General features: G+C 33.9%; 1 protein-coding gene across 5 annotated transcripts in view; it reads left to right on the top strand.

Annotated features, from left to right (window-relative positions):
* Nucleotides 1–19,280, top strand: part of RYR3 (ryanodine receptor 3) — a 220,382-nt gene that overhangs the window by 186,453 nt on the left and 14,649 nt on the right. For 3 of the 5 annotated variants that reach the window (XM_054069058.1, XM_054069057.1, XM_054069055.1), the window contains 18 exons: nt 175–271; nt 1,841–1,950; nt 2,800–2,851; nt 3,562–3,612; nt 3,888–3,987; nt 4,219–4,298; nt 4,558–4,634; nt 7,652–7,725; nt 7,964–7,981; nt 8,462–8,542; nt 8,945–9,033; nt 9,422–9,550; nt 9,938–10,042; nt 11,146–11,227; nt 11,545–12,869; nt 14,974–15,032; nt 17,527–17,695; nt 18,225–18,311. In XM_054069058.1, the coding sequence (XP_053925033.1) occupies nt 175–271; nt 1,841–1,950; nt 2,800–2,851; nt 3,562–3,612; nt 3,888–3,987; nt 4,219–4,298; nt 4,558–4,634; nt 7,652–7,725; nt 7,964–7,981; nt 8,462–8,542; nt 8,945–9,033; nt 9,422–9,550; nt 9,938–10,042; nt 11,146–11,227; nt 11,545–12,869; nt 14,974–15,032; nt 17,527–17,695; nt 18,225–18,311 (2,785 nt within the window). The remainder of the gene's footprint in view (nt 1–174; nt 272–1,840; nt 1,951–2,799; nt 2,852–3,561; nt 3,613–3,887; nt 3,988–4,218; nt 4,299–4,557; nt 4,635–7,651; nt 7,726–7,963; nt 7,982–8,461; nt 8,543–8,944; nt 9,034–9,421; nt 9,551–9,937; nt 10,043–11,145; nt 11,228–11,544; nt 12,870–14,973; nt 15,033–17,526; nt 17,696–18,224; nt 18,312–19,280) is intronic. The other 2 variants (XM_054069060.1, XM_054069056.1) reach the window with 2 other exon arrangements.

Raw genomic sequence — 19,280 nt, 5'->3', positions numbered from 1 at the left:
AATGTTCAAAATATATGCGGATTTGTCATGGTTAGTTATGTTTTGCATTTTGTTTCACTGACCAATCAGAGGATCAGAATTGTACAAATACGTATCCTTACTAATCATTAACCACCTGAGCTGTTTTAATATGTTCCTTTACCCCTCTTGATCTCACTTTCACAACCCCCCCAGGCACCGTTCTATTAACCTCTTCCTCCATGGCTATCAGAACTATTGGATAGAAACAGAGGAATATTCATTTGAGGAGAAACTAGTTCAGGATTTGGCTGTAAGTACTGACATAATTGGGCATATTTTTCAATGCCCACTTTAGTGTATGTTTCATGTATCTATTATAATCTATATTTAATTTTTTATGTACACATATGCATAAACTTATAAAATATTAATCCTTATGCTTCGGGGCATAAGGTAATTTTCTGCTGTGGTCAAAAAGAAATTCATCCTGTGATGCACACTAAGGTGCACTAAGGCTATTCATGCCTTCAGATGAACGATATGGTACTCATTCTTGGGAAGAGAAATGGATTAGATGAACTGTCAGATTGTTTTTGTCATTATGGTAATTCCTATGTTCCTATATTTTATTTATTGATTTTTTAAAGCTTGACACAGTTGATCCCTTTCCCCTTTTTAAAATTTTTTTTGGTGCATAATATTTAATTTTAACATTTTCAGCTTTGATACAAATTAATTTTGCTGTTTTCTCCTTGCCACATCATGAGAAGAAGTAAATATACGTAGCCATATACAGCAAAAATTTAGTTTACTTGTGTACTTGATAAAAGTGATTGGTAATCTTAAGCATTTTGTTACTGAATGTAGATTCAGAATGCCTCCTGCTTTTTCTCTTCCCTCTCTCTATTTTGTTTGTCTAAAATACTTACAAGGGGCCTATCTCCATAGTATCTAAACACCACGAGAAAGAATATATAGCTTCATGGATCACATGAAGCCATATCAGGTGATGCTCCACTGTTAGCAAAAGCAGCCATGTTGTGCTTATTAAAAACCCACATAGAAGGTATAGAAGGTTGTATGATTTTACAAAATAACAGCTAATATATTCTTCTCCCACTCTGGACGCTGATATAGTCTCAGTCTTTTTTTTTTTACTTTGTTACTTTTTTCTAAAGGAAGGAATGAGGCCATTAATCAGAATGGTAATTATAATTCTTACAGAATTACTGGAAAAGTAATTTGAACTACTGTAATTACAATTATTACTATAGCTACAACACTTCTACAATAATTACAACCCTTATGAAGGGATGATTACGCAAGGTAAAGGTGATATGCAACTTTTGCTAGTGCTGACTACGTTATATTTCAAACTGACCAAAAGTGTTTGAAGCTGACTGTAACAGCAGTCCTTACATTTGTTGAATCAAGGTTAACTAGAAATTATAAATGAAAGTATTGTTGCAGATAGTAGTCTGAATAGGATGTATCTGATGATATTATTAGAAATACTTCCACTTCCCAATAATTCTCCTGATAAATAATTGAGATAGTATTTTCTTTCTATTCTTGTCCACTAGAAACATATACTTTCTGCTAAATAAGGCTTCCCTAAGATTTTCGGTCTCGTTGTCAGTACCTTGCAAATAAGGAACTTCTAACGTTACTATCAAATATGAATAACAATCACATATTCTAACTCCTGAGCAATACAGGCAAGTAATGTTGCAGGTTGTGCTGTAACCTGTTGACTAAGATGAATGCTGGATGTTAATACAACAGAACGCAGTTTCTGAAATCCTTTACTAAGCTTAGTTACTCAGTTTTTTTACCATTGAAGCTTAATTTGTATATTCTGATGTAAATCTTGAGACAGACACCTCCAAAAAAAGAAGAAGAAGAAGAGGAAGAGACTGAGAAAAAACAGCCTGATCCACTTCATCAGATTATCCTCTATTTCAGTCGCAGTGCTCTCACAGAGAAAAGGTAAATAGAGCTGTTGAAAAGCACATTGAGTAAAAGCACAGTAATTGAATTTCTTATAACATTACACTGATTTAGCAAAACCGCAGTTTGTTATTGTGTATAGTGAATATTTTTTTGCCTCTCCTTTTACATTAGAGATTTTATGCATTTAAAACTCAGTATAAATTTTATATATTGAGACAAATATTGACTATTTTTGCCATCTTAAGAGCCTGGTAAATACTCAATACAGAAATAACCCAGCATGAATTCTTGTAGAAACATAAAGTCTACAAGGACTGCTGGTCCATTCAGAGTACCCCTTCTTGGTCTCTGTTGGTAAGAGATGTGTGTTCTTCTTGTTGGTGTTCATTACATTTTATTCAGTATGTCAGAAAAGGTTTCACTGGTGATTAGCATGAATCTGTTTCAGTGCAAGTGTCTGTTTTGGAATTAGACTGTTGACTTGAATAAGTATTTCATATTACTAGATTACTCTAATGCTTCCTGTACATTTTTCTGTGTGACTGAAATAATCTTGCCATCTGACAGTTATAATTACTCTAATATATCTCCATAATACTTTCCTGGACCTGCAACAGCTAGTGATCCTTACTTATCCAACATGAGTGAGTTGGATGTCTAAAAAAACTTCTAAATTTTTTACATAAAAAGTTACAGAAATGTGCTTGGAGATAAGAAAATACATTAGTAGTATGATTTTCAAGTGCAATAGCATTTCAAATAGACGTGTGTTCACTTCAATAATATGCCCTTTAATAAAAATGATATTTACATATTAGTTGGAATACGACATCTTTTTATTACTACATCATAAAATAATTTAAAATATTTTTTTACTCTTTATAGCAAATTAGAAGATGATCCTTTATATATTGCCTATTCCGCCATGATGGCAAAGGTAAATATATCATTTCAAGCTCCATCTCTCACTCCACTTGGGTACTTCCCATTAATTTTAGGCATTTTTTAAACATTTTCCTTCTGTTTCTTACATGGACTGCTTGATAGTAGTGATTTCTATATTTTTAATAAAGCAAACACTATTCAGAGTTCTATATGTAATGAGGAATTCCCTAAGTTAAAATAATACCATATATTTCTGGTAGGTGCAATCCTGCTGATATCAGCTGGTGCTTTGTTTTGTTTGGGATTAACTCACGAGCAGTCCTAGCAATGTTAGTTATCTTTATGTTTTGGGTAATTGTTTTGGAGTTAATATTTGAAGTCTGTCAAAAATAAGTTGACAATTAGTTTTTGCAACATATTGATTGCAGCTGACACATATGAGGAGAATCTGACTATGAAGATAAATATCATGACTCTAAATAGAGATATGACACAAGAACGCGGCCTGCAGTTACAGGGTGTATATTTAGCTGGATTAATAGCCTAAAGTACTCATACATTAGACAATATCAGCTTCTTAGTGTGGATGAGCACAAATATTTATGATTACAGGGGTTTAAAATCTTCTTAATACCTTTTGCATGAAAAAAAAAATACTTGAAATAAATTCTTCGGTCATTTTTGTAGAAATACTATAATAAAAAATAGTGTTATATTTCTTAATAAGCACAATCTTGTACTTTCTGTTTCTAACATAAAAAGAGCTGCCAGGAAGAAGAAGAGGAAGAAGAAGAAAAAGAAAAGACATTTGAGGTGAGAGTCTAAATAAAATTTCTTTCCTGTCACCTAATGCATAAGTATTTTAAATATCTCTGCTAGAATGAATGCAAGAATAACAGGGTATGTATAGAGTTGGTTTATTAGGTTCTTCATATAAAAGAAAGGTGGTATATTCTGAAGATTTTTGATCAACCAATCTATGGATTATGAAGGCAGATGGCCTTTAATGACGTCAGATTTGTCATCTTCCTGTTTTCCTGAATCAGTTCCAGTCTGTATTCTATTCTCATTTTTGTTCCCAAACCCAGGAGAAAGAAGTGGAAAAACAGAGAACTCTGTATCAGCAAGCTCGCTTACATGATCGTGGAGCTGCTGAGATGGTCCTTCAGATGATTAGTGCAAGCAAAGGTAATGCCCTGTGAAATATTACAAATATACATGATACATATGCTCTGCATATGTAGAGTGCATTATATCTTTATACCTATGATGTGTACATCTTATACAATGTGTATAAGGTATACAATGAGGCAAAATAAATGTCAGTTACAACTGTACTATGTAAACTGTCCAGGCTACTTTTCTAATTGAATGGTTCGTAAAGGGGAAATATTAATGACTATAGCCTTGTTTTGACAGGTCATCCGGGACCCATGGTTGTTGAGACACTAAAACTCGGTATTGCTATTCTAAATGGTGGAAATACCATAGTTCAACAGGTAATGCTTTTCTAACTACTGTGAGTCTGGCTTGTATAAATGAGGCAAGTATTTTTGACAATTTTAGTGCTCTGTCATGTTTTTATTTTAGTGCATTTGATTTTAAGCTAAAGAGTAAAGAAATATCAAGATATTTTTGGTACAATAACAATGATATTACTGCTTGACAGTGATTTGCATTTCAAATGGTAATTCAGGAAGCTGTAAATTCTTATAGTTTTAATATAGATTTTTCTTTGTCAAAATATATACCTTGTAGAAAATGCTAGACTACCTGAAGGAGAAAAAGGATGCTGGATTTTTTCAAAGTCTCTCTGGCTTGATGCAGTCCTGCAGGTAAAACCATAAATTGTATTGTTACCATTTTATTCAGGTTGGCGGCTTATTGCTCAGTGCACATGGATTTGTTAGATTTGAATTACAGGAGTCACAGATGGTGGAACTCTTGTGGGAATTTTGGCGGAATTGTCAATCAGAGCAATAGTATGTTTATCTTTTAGAGCACTCTTTCAAAGGAGAAAAAAACCCAAAGAACTGTGTATGCATTTGAAGGCTTAGTTTGGAGATGCAGAAAAGTAAAATGTAATGGGTTCTTTACTTGTCCCAGATCCCTCAAGCTTGCTGTCTGTGTGGTTCTAAGGGCAGAGAAAAGCTAGCACTGAGGGAAAGACAGGCCAGTGGAGCTTTACTAAACTTTCGGTTTCTGCACATCTCTAGCGAGTTACATAATCTGTCTCTTCATCTAAATCCTCTGCATATGTATCAGGTTTGTTAGAGATGGCATATGGCTGGTGAGACTATTTGCTTGATAAACCAGAAGTTCAATTTACTTAAGGTAAAGGGCTCCTACAAAGAAGGTGGAAAACGGTTGATTTTTCTGATTGTTCTTATAGTAGTCAGCCTCCTTTTAAAACAACAGAAGGGTACTGAAGGAGTAGACTGGGAACTGGAAATGGAGAAGCTGTATGAAGACAGGAAAATATGTGGAAAGAGTGGTGGCCCATACTGCAGGAATTATTGCTGAGTAGTTGCAGCCTAATTAAATAACATCTGCCTTGTAATTTTTCCATTTATTTAGAACAATTTAGCAATGACCTGCAGTGATTATATGAACAATTGTGTATGTGTATCATTCAGGACTTCATTAAAAAGGTTTTGATAAAATGACTTGAACACAAACAAGAGAATGAAAATGATGCTTTAGAAAATGCTTTTCATTTTAAGGATATTGCTAGATACTAGAATATGTGATTGCATTTCTGTTTAAAAACTGAAACAGAAATGAAAACAATGAACAACTGAAAAAAAATATATAGTCATAGAATTACATTTGCACTGTTTGAATGAAACTGTTCTGCGTGGGTGGTGGGAAGAATCATCATCTGCTAGTCCAGGTGCTGAACTACGCCAAATTAGCTAAAGAAAATTCGGATACCAGTGTATTTCCTCATCCACCCAAGAATACAGAAGGAATTGGTGGAAGTGCTCACCAAGGCACTTTCAATCATTTATGAACAGTTCTGGCCAACTGGGGAGGTCCCACTTGACTGGAGATTAGCAAATGTGATGCCCATTTGCAAGGAGGGCTGGAAGGAGGATCCGGGGAACTACAGACCTCTCAAGCTGACCTTGTTGACAGGGACAACTATGGAACAAATCACCTTTAGTGCCTTCATGTGGCAATTACAGGATAAGCAGGTGATCAGGCCCAGTCAGCATGGGTTTAGGGAATGGTCCTGCCTGACTAACCTCCTTCTATGACAAGGTGACTCACGTAGTGGATGAGGCAAAGCCTATGGATGTGGTGTATCTAGACTTCAGTAAAACCTTTGACACCATTTCCCACAGCATTCTCCTTGAAAATCTGGTTACTCAAGGCTTGGACGGACATACTCTTCACTGTGTAAAAAACTGGCTGTATGGCCAGGCCCAGAGAGTTGTGGTGAATGAATTTACACCCCGTTGGAGGCTGGATTCTCCAGAGATCAGTGTTGGGTCCAGTCTTGTTTAATATCTTTATCAGGGGACTGAGTGTACCCTCAGAATGTTTGCAGATAACATCAAGATGGGTAGGAGTGTTTGTCTGCTTGAGGGAAGAAAGGCTTTACAGAGGGATCTAGACAGGCTGGATCAATAGGCCAAGACCAACTGTATGGGATTCAGAAAGGCTAAGTGTCATATCCTGCGCTTGGGCCACAACAATCCCATGCAATGCTACAGGCTTGGGGAAGAGTGGCTGAGAAGCCACCTGGCAGAAAAGGACCTGGGAGTGTTCATAACCAGCCAGTTGAGTATGATCCAGCAGTGTGCCCAGGTGGCCAAGAAGGCCAATAGCATGCTGGTCTGCATCAGAAATGGTGTCACCAGCAGGACCAGTGAAGTGATCTTAACCCTGTACTTGGCACTGGTGAGGGTGCACCTTGAGTACTGTGTTTGGTTTTGTGCCCCTCAGTACGAGAAAGACTCTGAGGTGCTGGACTGCATCCAGAGAAGGACAGCAAAGCTGGAGCACAAGTGTTATGAGGAGCAGCTGAGGGAACTGGGGTTGTTTAGACTGCGAAGAGGAGGTCAAGGGGAGACCTTATCACTGTCTACAACTACTTGAAAGGAGGTTGTAGCGAGGTGGGTGTTGGTCTCTTCTCTCAAGTAACAAGTGATATTACTTCACTGAAAGGGCTGTCAAGCAATGGAACAGGCTGCCCAGGGAAGTTGTTGAGTCACCACCCCTGGAGGTGTTTAAAAGATGTTTGGACGTGGCACTTAAGGACATGGTTTAGTGGTGGATTTGGCAGTGTTAGATTAACGGTTGGACTCGATCTTAAAGGTATTTTCCAACTTAAATGATTTTGTGACTCTGTGTTTTGACCTTGGGGGATATGGAATCCCTGATTCTATGTATGTCTTCAGAATAACAAAATAATGCATAATATATAAAGTAACAATTTAATAGGAAAATAGCATCTTATTGGAAAATCATGTGACTGGGAAATAGCTGCAGTAATGTCCTTTCTGAGGACTCATTTAAGCCAATATAAAAAGCAATGTTTCATGTCCGTTTTCCACTTTTCATTTATACATGGTACCATGAATTATGTTACTGGTATTGAAATTAGCTAAGTGATGAAACCTGACCTAAGACTCATTTCATTTGCAGAAATGGACACCACTTACTTTCATCCCAAGCTTTTTTTATTTAATATTTATATCAAATAAAATATGAAGCAATGCATATCACAGTGGGTCAAGACTAGTTGTTGAACATCTTTAGAGATTTTCTAGAAGAAAATAATTTTCTTTTGTTTGTTACAGTAACATTTCCTGTGTTCTGTTTGTTTGGTTTTTTTCAATATAAGTGTTCTTGACTTGAACGCCTTTGAGAGACAAAACAAAGCCGAAGGTCTGGGAATGGTTACTGAAGAAGGGACTCGTAAGTAGAATGCCATTAATTCCCGTTATGCATAAAAGTTTATTTGTGTTTCCTTCTTTAACTAGACTTATTTACAGTGGCTTGAGATTTCTGTATATAAACTTACTGTAAGTAATTCTAGGCTTTGAGTTCTGAATATGCTTTATATTTACAAAATCTTTAGTAATAATTTTTAAGGAAACATTGTAACTTCCAGTATTCTTATGCTGTATTCTTGTTATTTTTCTTTGATCCACAGTCATCGTTCGTGAGCGTGGTATGTTTGGGTTTACAGTTTTTAATACTGTTGTTGCAAAAATGTGTTGCAAATACAGAGAAACCTTTAATTGCATCTTCCCAAATACCTTTAGGTTTAGCTTTATGGTCTGCAGCAAGTTGTGTGTTCAGCTTAAATAAACAAATTGAAGCTTATTCAAGAATTGCCATTCATATTTAAGGCATGATTTTAGTTATGACTAACCATTTACTTATTAGATATATATCCTCTTGCTTTCTTTGTATTGTTTCTTCTTTTTTTTAACCATGGATGCATTGGAGTGCTAAATATTTCAGCTTTGCTTTTTCTGTCTCGGTGTTTCTTTTCATTATTATAAGTCTGTTTCTTAAATTGCTTTAATGCTTTTATAATACTGTTTTTATTTAGAATCCCAGTTTTAAAGATTATTGTAAGATTATGTGTTCTGCATATTTAATCATAACTGTTGTCACATAATCATTGTATTTATATATTTTAAAGGTGAAAAAGTATTGCAACATGATGAATTTACTCGAGATCTCTTTAGATTTTTACAACTGCTCTGTGAAGGGCATAACAATGGTAGGTGAATTGATTTGGGAGAAAACGTGTGATGAGTCTGTTCTTAAGTAAAGCTGAATAGAACTGAGTCTAATGGTGCTTTTTCCCTAATTAATTTAGTTTTCTGAGGAAAATTAGCATGCCAACAACTTGAATCATAACATTCAATTTGAATTTTTAAATAATAATGTAATTTCAGTTTTTATGCCAATTATTAATAGTAAATCCTACTGCAAGTCATGCAGATAAAAATTCTTCAGTTGTGTTTACATTGTGATTTACCATAGTTCTGTTTCCACCACATAAGCATCTGTACCCAACAAGGTATTTAAAAAGTGTTTATTCTCCATATCTCCATGAAAATATCCTTGTATTTTTTTATTCCTATATATAAAAACCAAGCACAATCACTTCTTGTTTCAGATTTTCAAAATTATCTGCGGACTCAGATGGGCAACACCACAACAGTGAACATTATCATTAGTACAGTTGACTATCTTTTGCGTCTTCAGGTGAGGAAAAAAGGAAACAAAATTGAGTATAATATATTTGCCTTTCCGTCATTTTTATAAATCTACATTGCAGTGTAATCAAATCTGAAAATCCTCTCTTCAAGGGTACCTAAAAAAAAGACTTCTGATTCAATTTATTTAATCTCTTTTTTCCTTTTAAAAAACCTTTCAGAATTCTATTTGAAACCAAATGTTTGCTGTTTTATGTCATTGTTCACTTCTACAGGGAGCATAGTTAAATAAAAAAGGAAAAAGTTATTGTCACCAGAAACAGATGACACGGGGAAAACTAAATTTCATCTGCTGTTCATTCAACCTTTGATGATACAAATGCAGGCATTGCATACAGAATACAAATTTAGAAAATATAACGTTGTTTTCTTCTTAGGAATCAATCAGTGACTTCTATTGGTACTATTCAGGAAAGGATGTCATTGATGAATCAGGACAACGTAACTTCTCTAAAGCTTTAGCTGTCACCAAACAAATATTCAATTCCCTTACAGAGTATATCCAGGTAAATAAAATGTTTTGCTCAAGGTACTAACAGTGAAGTTCTATCATCACATGGCCTGTTCATGTCCTATAATAAACCTGTAAATATTTTGGCTTTATTTTTAAGTATTATATGGATTCACTGTCCCAGTGTAAAGTTAATACCAAAACATGTGAATGGTTGTATATTTAACAAGATACCATCTAGTATTCTAGTATTTGTGCACTAGCTATCAAAGAAACCTTCAGAAGCTTTCTCATGTAGCTTTACAGAAGCCTGATGTTTCTTTTTTGCTGTGGTTTTTTTTTTTTTTCACTGAAAAATCTTAGTAAAGCAAATTGCTTTTATATCTTTTGTCTTATTTTATTTTATATAAATTAAAATGTGGTTTTCTCAATTTTTTTTTAGGGCCCTTGCATAGGCAATCAACAGAGTCTGGCTCACAGTAGGCTGTGGGATGCGGTTGTTGGCTTTCTTCATGTCTTTGCCAATATGCAGATGAAACTCTCACAGGTATTTTCAGTAGTTACGTAATCATTTTTTTTTCATATGTTTATAAATTACAGTCAAGTAATTATCGAAAAATTTAAAGCAATTAGTGTGCTGATACTAATTTCTTGTGCATGGGCCTATGTAGAGGTTAAAGACTAAATCCCAGAACTCCACATCACTTCTTTTAGCACTCATCTTTTCTAATATCAAATTCCCTTTTTCCCCACTCAGTCATAACTTTCTGATCTTGAAGGTGGTAATTGATCCCTTCTTCCTTGTGGCCAAAACCTGATGATCTGTCAGAGCAGAAGCACCATGGTTCCATGTTACAGCTAAGTAATCAAGAGAAAAGCTCTGAAAGCTTCAAAGAGGGAAGGAATGCGTTGTCCGGTTAATTCGTCATAGGCACTGAGCAGAAGGACAAGAGGCAATGTCAATTTAATTGTACAGCTCATTGTGAAGTCCCACCCCTCTTCACAGTTTCAGGCTTCCATGTTCTTTTGCAACTTCTGCTTAGTGTACCCATACACTCAAGCCACTCGACACTGAATGCAACAGTACAGAAAGTCATTTCCTCACTCTTATTCAGTGCCTCTGCTACCCTCTGACTTACTCATAAGATTTCTTTCCACCCTACAGAATTATCATATATCAGAATTTTGAGAGTACTTAACAGTTTTTAGGTCCTGTAGCAAATCCATGTTAGACTTATCATGACCTGTAGTCAAACTAAACAATTCTAGTTCTGTTGAGTGGTAATGTATTATGCCATTAAGTATTCCCTGTGAAGTGATAAAGGATGGATTATTTCTGAGATGAATACTGCCAGATCAGCAGAGTAACCAATTTTATGACTTTCTGCTGTGCCTTATCTACACTTCGATGCTTCTTAATGCTGTATTAAAGCTTATCTTTATGGTGTTCATGCCTCTGTAGTAGTAAGTTACCCTCATATTATATAAGACTTATGATAGTAATAATAACAAAACAACAATGAAATGTTTCTAAAGAATGTGAATGATATTTAGATGACCATTCTGCGTGCTGTTTTTTTCCAAATGTATTTAGTTTTCCAGATAAATACAACAAAAAAACCCTTAAACAATTTTTTTTTTTTTTAACAGGACTCTGCTCAGATTGAATTGCTTAAAGAACTGCTAGATCTGCTAAAGGATATGGTAGTGATGCTCTTGTCACTGCTCGAAGGTTGGACCTGTTTTTCTTTATGTCCAAATATGATTATATCAGCATCGTAATGTCAAGTGCAATAATTATGTTAATATTTCTAAAATGTTTTTTTAATTGCCTTACGTAATGCCAGGAAAAAAACATACTTTTAATTTATTTAAAAATTATTCTGGAATATACATAGTCATGAATCAGAGGACTGTTACAGAAAAGCATGTTGAAAGAAAAATGATGAAGATTCAAGAATGTTTTTTCTGTTCTCAGCACAAATATGAAAGTTATTTGTTTAAAACGTAGTGATGCCAATTAACTTCCTTTTTTAACACGCTGCTTAGGTAACGTCGTAAATGGAACTATCGGAAAACAGATGGTAGACACGCTTGTGGAATCATCTAGCAATGTAGAAATGATTTTGAAGTTTTTTGACATGTTCCTCAAGTTAAAGGATCTGACTAACTCAGATGCTTTCAAAGAGCATGACCCAGATGGTAAAGGCATCATTTCAAAGAAGGAATTCCAGAAATCGATGGAGGCTCAAAAACAATATACACAGTCAGAGACTGAATTTCTGCTGTCCTGTGCAGAAGCTGATGAAAATGACATGTTTAACTATATTGATTTTGTGGAAAGATTCCATGAACCAGCCAAAGACATTGGATTTAATGTAGCAGTATTGCTAACAAACCTTTCAGAACACATGCCTAATGATTCACGCCTTCAGAGCTTACTTGAACCAGCAGAAAGTGTTCTTAATTACTTTGAACCGTACCTTGGCCGTATTGAAATAATGGGTGGAGCCAAGAAAATAGAAAGAGTCTATTTTGAAATCAGTGAATCCAGTAGAATGCAGTGGGAGAAGCCACAGGTGAAGGAATCCAAAAGACAGTTCATATTTGATGTAGTAAATGAAGGTGGAGAGCAAGAAAAAATGGAACTTTTCGTGAATTTCTGTGAAGACACGATCTTTGAAATGCAGTTAGCATCCCAGATCTCTGAAACGGATTCATCTGAGAGGCCTGAGGAAGAGGAAGAGGCAGAGCCTTGTCATGTAGTGGATATCGGAGGTGATGAGGAAGAAGAAAAGTCCCTGGAATCTGCTTCAGCTTTTGCTATGGCCTGTGCTGCTGTGAAGAAGAATGTTGCCAACTTTTTTAGAATGGTCACTGTGAAGAGTCTGAGGAAACAATACAGGAAAGTTAGAAAGATGACAGTAAAAGAGATGGTGAAAGTGTTTTTCTCCTTTTTCTGGATTCTGTTTGTAGGGGTATTCCAACTGTTCTTTACTATAGTGTGGGGAATTTTCCAGCTTCTTTGGAGCACTGTATTTGGGGGTGGCCTGGTTGAAGGAGCCAAAAACATTAAAGTTACTAAAATACTAGGGGACATGCCTGACCCAACACAGTTTGGAATCCATGATGATGTTATGGAAGCAGAAAAAGCTGAAAGTGTTGAGCATGGCATAAGAGCTGAACTTGTGCAGCTTGTGAAGGGTGAAAAGGGAGAAGCTGACATCATTGCAGACATTTTTGGCATTCAAACAAAAAAAGAAGGTGGCTCAAAACATGCTCATGATGCTGGACTCGGAGATATTGCAGAAATCCTTGGTACAGATATCCAGTCATCTTTGGAAAACACAGTTCGTAAAAAGAAAGGATTACAGGTATGTTAAAGAGATTTTTTTATTTCTATGCATAAAAATGTTAATGATATTATTGATATCATATTATTATATTATTTATAATATAATTGTATAATATTATATGTAATAATAACAAATTTTCTATTAGTAACTGAATTATTTGCGAGTTAACTGATTAATAAATGTTCTCAAAGATAATATGCTTTATAATCTGTCCTCTTTTAAAAACAAACAGGAATGTTTACATGCCGAAAAATTCAGCCCAGTGTGTTCAAATTTCACTGCAGCGAATTGTTGTTATTGTTCATTTGGACTTAATTCAACAAAAAATTGGTAGCAGCTTTCTGGACACATTATTTGCTTTTAATTATTTACAGTCCAGTTTATGTTGTATACCCCATTTCTTCACAGTATATTTCAATTACTTCTACAATCTACTTTATCCATAATAATGCTTTATAATTATCATCTTTCTTCTTCATGCTTTCGTGATGTCATGTAATAAAACAACTTTTTTACCAATTATTTTAAATTTTTTTGCCTGAATTTATTCTTACTTTAATTTTTATCATATAAAAATTCTTTGCTTTTATTCTGTTTTATGAAGAACATATTTTGCTCCACTCAGCTGAGCTAAATATAATTTATCATTCTCTTTAAAAATGCCTTGAACTAAATGTCAAACCCCAAATGTATTCTCAATATTTGAAAGACATTGTTTCACTCTACACTTTAGATCTGTTTCTATTTGTCATTCAAATATACCTTTCCTCTCATCATGAAACCACCTCTTTATGGCATGCTTTCCAGATATTTTTTTGAAACTAAACCTCCATTGTACAACTCCTTAGTTCATTATTTCCTCTTCATTTGTATGTTTTTATCTAAAAGTTGCTTAGTCTCTAGCTCAAAATATACTTTTCCATTTATTTTTCTTATTTATTTATTAACTCATTTTTATGGGTGTACTTATAAATGGCATTTAGCGTAAATGTAGTGTAAATCTAGCATAAATGTAAATGTAAATACTATTTTAACTCAAGGATCTGAAGTGAGTATATGTGTTAGAATTTTCTTCAACAATAATTGAAGTAAATATTTTTCTTCAGCTTTGAGTAATTATTTTAGAATTTTCTTTGATTTATGTATTTCAGATTTGTTTTTAACTTTTAATAAAAATAGCCAGTAATTTGTGCAGATAATTTGAGCCATTAATATAAAGTCAATTGTTGAATTTATTCATATTTTACGTTTAATATGTTATCTAGTGAAACTTATTAAAATAATGTTTACAATAATTATATTGTACAGAAATTGCTATTCATATTTGGGTATATGAATGACTCAACTAATCCAGTTAAAGCACTGGTGATGTGACGTAACTTTTAAGCATTGCTGGAAGACAAAACAGCAATGAATCAAAAATTCCCTTTAGGAAGTCACTGTCTTCCATAAGCATTTACAATAACAAAGCTAAAACAGATAGAAACAGAAATTCACCTCTGTATACTGGAAAAGCAATTGTATGGTGATGTAAGTAAGAAAAACAGTTTGAAGAAAACATTGCATAAGTAAAGGTTGTTTAAGTATTTATCTGATTTTAATCTCATCAGCTGATGTTGATGAATTAATTGGGTTTAATAATACCTCATAAATACACAGATTTTTTCATATTTTTGATACTATCAGTGGTAAATCATTCCTTGTTTCGTATTTGGAACGAGGCAAACTGATGCTCATTTCCCACATAATCAGTAACTGCACTGAGGCTTTGTAAGTGATATTTATATTATTGTATGATCTGTATGTAGTTATCTTCATCCTCAACTGGTCCCATACTCTGTCTGATAACCACGCATCATTACTTTAAGTTTTTTGGTCAACTGGGCTAGTTACAATATTGATAATGCTGTACTGAAAAAGGTTATCAGAAGAATTTCTGTAGTTTTCACTATGAAAATTGAGTATGGCTTGTCTATTTTAAAAAATCTAACACTTTAAATGTGCAAAGAGATATAAAAAATTAGTGTGGTAATTATTTGAGTTTTTTTAAAAAAACAGTAACTAAAATTACCAAAATTTTATTTGATTGGATGTATTTTGACAGTTAAAATACTTTTTGCAGATATGTGAAATTGCAAAAGAAGCTGAAACAGAAAGAAAAGCAGAAGCTGAGAAGGCTGAGTATGTTATTTTCTCACAATTCCTCTTTTAATGTCTTGTAGCTTCTCAATGCTAAATAATTTGGCCAGAAAGAATGCAAGCAATGCTCAGTATTCAAAGTACCTCATGTACACTTTGTCTCGGTATTTTGGAAAGCAACACAGTCCTAAGAGATGCCAGACCATCTCAGTGGGCAACAAAATTGCAATCTGATTTTTGTGGCCCTTGATAATTCTGCATAAATAAATCTGTGGTCATTGTCTTTTAAAAATTCACATAGCTACCTTTAAAAATTAGTATCAGTCCTAAAAAAAACCTCTGTACCTTGTCATTGCTACTATGTATATTTTTATATTTTCCTACTACCCGTTGTAATTATCAGGCAACAGTAGTTGAAGCAGAAGATTTGTCTAATATAACAATTTTTATTATTGCTTATTCTCTGTTCTCAAATTGTGAACTTGACATCAGATACATTCCTTTGTCCAGTCATTGCACATATGATGACTTATAAACAACTTTTAAAATGCTTACCTCGCTTTACCAGCATCCTACTTTTAAGAGGTATGCTAACTTTCTGAGCCACACCATAGGCTTGCAGTCTGATGAATACCCTTCAAATATTTGTAGACACAGGGAAAAGATCTCCTGGCGATTCTTACACATTCTTACATCATTTTTATCTTTGTTTTCTATTTTACTTCATGTATAAAACATTTACTGCAGCCTCATTTATCTTTATCTTCTTATCTGTCAAAGTTAATATTTTTAAGCATGACTTTAGGATCAATATTTTAGGACCAGATACACTTTTTATAGCTTGTCTGAAAATTATCATTTTTTTCCTCTGTCTATATATGTTTATATATGGGTATGTGTGTATACATGTACATGTATATGTATATACATATGTGTATCTTACAGGGACAAGAATGTGTACACATATAACTATGCTCACATATGTGTGCATTTAAATGGAGTTTGGGTTTTTTTAGTGTTAACCTCATTAAAGTATGCTAATAAGACTATCTATGATGGTTCGGTATATTTTCATTTCCTTCTGGTTACCTTTCTGGATGTTTCTAAAATACCTCTTCAATTAAGAAGTCCCCTTCTTGCATTTTATTGTCACAGAATTGTTTTGCTATTATTTGCCTGTATCTTCATTCCCTGCAGGGATGTTAAGCATATTATTTTCATTATTTAGAACAGATTTCATAATTAAAAAGCGCACTTAAACTCATCTGTGGTTTTTTGGTACCATGTCGCCAAAGAACCTGTTGATGGGTATTGCTCAGTGTGAAAACAGTAACTTCAAAATAAGCAGTTTCAGAAACTATTGTTTTATCTAGACTATGTTACACTGTACTTGGTTAGTGTGTAGATTGGCCAAATGACCCCTTTTAAAAATTTCACTAAATCCTATCATTGCTGGGGTTTTTTTTTCCTTTGTTAACTGATTTTGGTTTCCTATTTAGACACTGGTAGCATATTCACCAGTGCTTCAGTGAAGCAATTTGTAAATATCTAAGAATTCACCCAAAATCTCCTGTGCCACTCATTTTCTTATTTTGGCCTTTTCCACCTCTTTTTTTTCCATAAGCATGATCTCTTTCTACCTCTCTTATTTTACTGGACTTACCTTCCCTATTCCCTGTTTTCTTCTCTTGTCTGCTAATTCTCCCCTCAAGAACTTTTGCAATGTATTTAAATTGCCTTCAGCATAAAAATTTTAGTTTAAATGGCTTACATTTCTGAGGCTGCAACTGGGACTTTTTTGGTAGAAGATGAATTTGAACTGCAATAGTAGTGTGATAAAGTAAACTAGATATTGCGTTTCTTTCCTCTTTTCCTCAACGTTCTTTTACATATGTGCAAATTTAACTTATTTTTCAGTTTCATAACTAAGTTCCCCTGTTACTACATACAGTCTTGATACTTAATTTTCATCATGGCATTTCAGTGGTGCAGGAGAAATGTCATCTCCGAACACTTTGTAAGGTGTGACCCTCTGAAGCAAACTTCCTTGTTATTACTCATTTATCACTGTAACAACAGTGACTGTCTTGAGTGAAACAAATTAATTTTATAATACTATGATTAAATTATGATATTGCGTACCAACCCCAAAACTTTATTTCTCTTTTTCAGCCCCAGGCTCAAGAAAGTACATGCGAACTCTTAAAATTTTTATGTTGCTTGTACTAAGTATATATATACATCTCTGGTTTTGGAAAACATTATCCACCTCACACTTGGCACAGTAACTTCTGCTTGATTTTCGCTTTCTACTCTTTTGACCTCCTCTCAAAAACTCTAGTTATGCATATAATTTGAAACTAAGGTTACTTTTCTTTACTGTCTACCTCAAGGCTTTTGCTTACAATATTTTATCTCCCAGTGCCAAAACTAACCTTCAAACCAAACTTTCTGAATTAGAATTCCTTTTAAATTAACACATTTATAGTAAATAAGTTTGGCTAGGTTTTTTTTGTTCAGAAAACCTTTCTTTTAGCATGGAAGATGGTGAAAAACAAGATAAAGCAAAGGAAGTGCAATCTGAGCAGCTAGAAGAGGGAAAAATGAAGAAAAAGAAGCGAAGGCATGGACAAAAAATTGAGAAACCAGAGGCAGTTATGGCTAACTTCTTCAAAGCTTTGGAAATTTACCAAATAAAAATGCTTGTAAGTTTTTCTTAAATGCTTTTAGTCATTTTTTTTAATTTATCTAATATAGAATATTAATGTGTCATTAAGAGGAGGAATCATGAAAGGAACATTGGCAAGAGTTTTCAAATGACTGGCTGTATTGAGTCTTTTGTGATTTTTGTAATACCTTTATAGAGTAATATAAATAAAGTGTTTATGTGTGTAATTTTTTCTATCTTGATCTAACAGGACAGGTCAACCTCTTGAGCTCCTTGGTAGGAACTCATGATTTTCCGTAATCTAACTTCTAGAATCTATAATTTTATTTTCTGTAAGATGTTTCTTTGTTCTCAAAAACAACAAATTGTGAACTCTCTGAAACCTTCTCGAGCATTTTATTCTGATATTCTAGCATTTCTTTTATGGATTTCCTTCTAGAATCTTTTTCTTATTATTCTATTTCAGTCTGTTCTGTTGCAATTTTAAACCCAAATCTTGCTGCCTACTTTTCTTACCTTGATATTATCTACAAGCCAGCTCTAATTTTGGTGTTTTTTACTTTCAGCACTGCTTGGCAAGAAATTTTTATAACTTAAGGTTTCTGGCTCTATTTGTTGCATTTGCCATCAACTTTATTCTTCTATTTTACAAGGTAAGATTATGCACTGTCCTATGAATGTTTTTGGTTACTTCCTGGAACATTCAATGATGGTTTCAAGATTTGTTTGAAGCCATTATTACAAGCCCTTCAAACACAAACTACAACATTTAGATATGAACTGTAAATAATATTCTACATTTTATAATTAAAATTTGTGATACTAAACCTATTCTGGTTTCATTTCACTCAGGATAAATGAAAACAGATTTATTTCATTCATCCTTTATAGCCGAGCCTGTGTTTCTAGGTGTTTTTTCATTTACTCACATAAATCTGTTATTTTTCGGGTTGTTAATCATGGGAAACTGGTAATCCAATAATAACTCACATTGCACAACTGTTGCATTCTTTTCCCCTCCTTTGTTTTAAAGATACCAAAATATTTCAGTTCACCTGATTTTTCTCAATTATTATATTTTTAAAGAACCATATTGACTATATTCATATGGCTGTACATAATTTCAGAATCGATTGAATGTCTCAATTTAACTAGATGATCTCACATGTTTTAGTTATGTTTAATTTGTTAATAATTTTGTTTTCATGCCTTTCAGACCTGGTGTTTGGCACTTTGGGGGGAGTGCTTGCTTTACTTAAATTATTTTTTCATATTTTTTCATTAATTTAGTAATCACTGATGAACATCAAATGCATATTTTTTTCCATTCTATGTTTCCATGTGAGGGTATAATTCAGTTTTCATACTTACTCAGTCCATTTTCTTTGTTGTCATTGCCAATATGGTTGTTAGTGACTGTTGTGATGCAGATATTTCTTTTAATACACTGGGTTTGGGACTTGAATTGGTTGGTATGAGCAAACAGAAGAGAAGCCATTTCATTGTAAGCTGCAGTTCTTTTTTTTTATATCACTGATGAAGATGGTTTACATCCATACTTTAAACTTAATCTTAGGATTTTACTTGAATCTAATGAGTTATTTAAGGTTCTGATGTACAAT

The sequence above is a fragment of the Cuculus canorus genome, chromosome 5 (assembly GCF_017976375.1).
Source record: "Cuculus canorus isolate bCucCan1 chromosome 5, bCucCan1.pri, whole genome shotgun sequence".
NCBI classification, from domain to species: domain Eukaryota; kingdom Metazoa; phylum Chordata; class Aves; order Cuculiformes; family Cuculidae; genus Cuculus; species Cuculus canorus.
The sequence above is the reverse complement of the archived record's forward strand: the minus strand, read 5'-3'. Positions and strand labels throughout refer to the sequence as shown.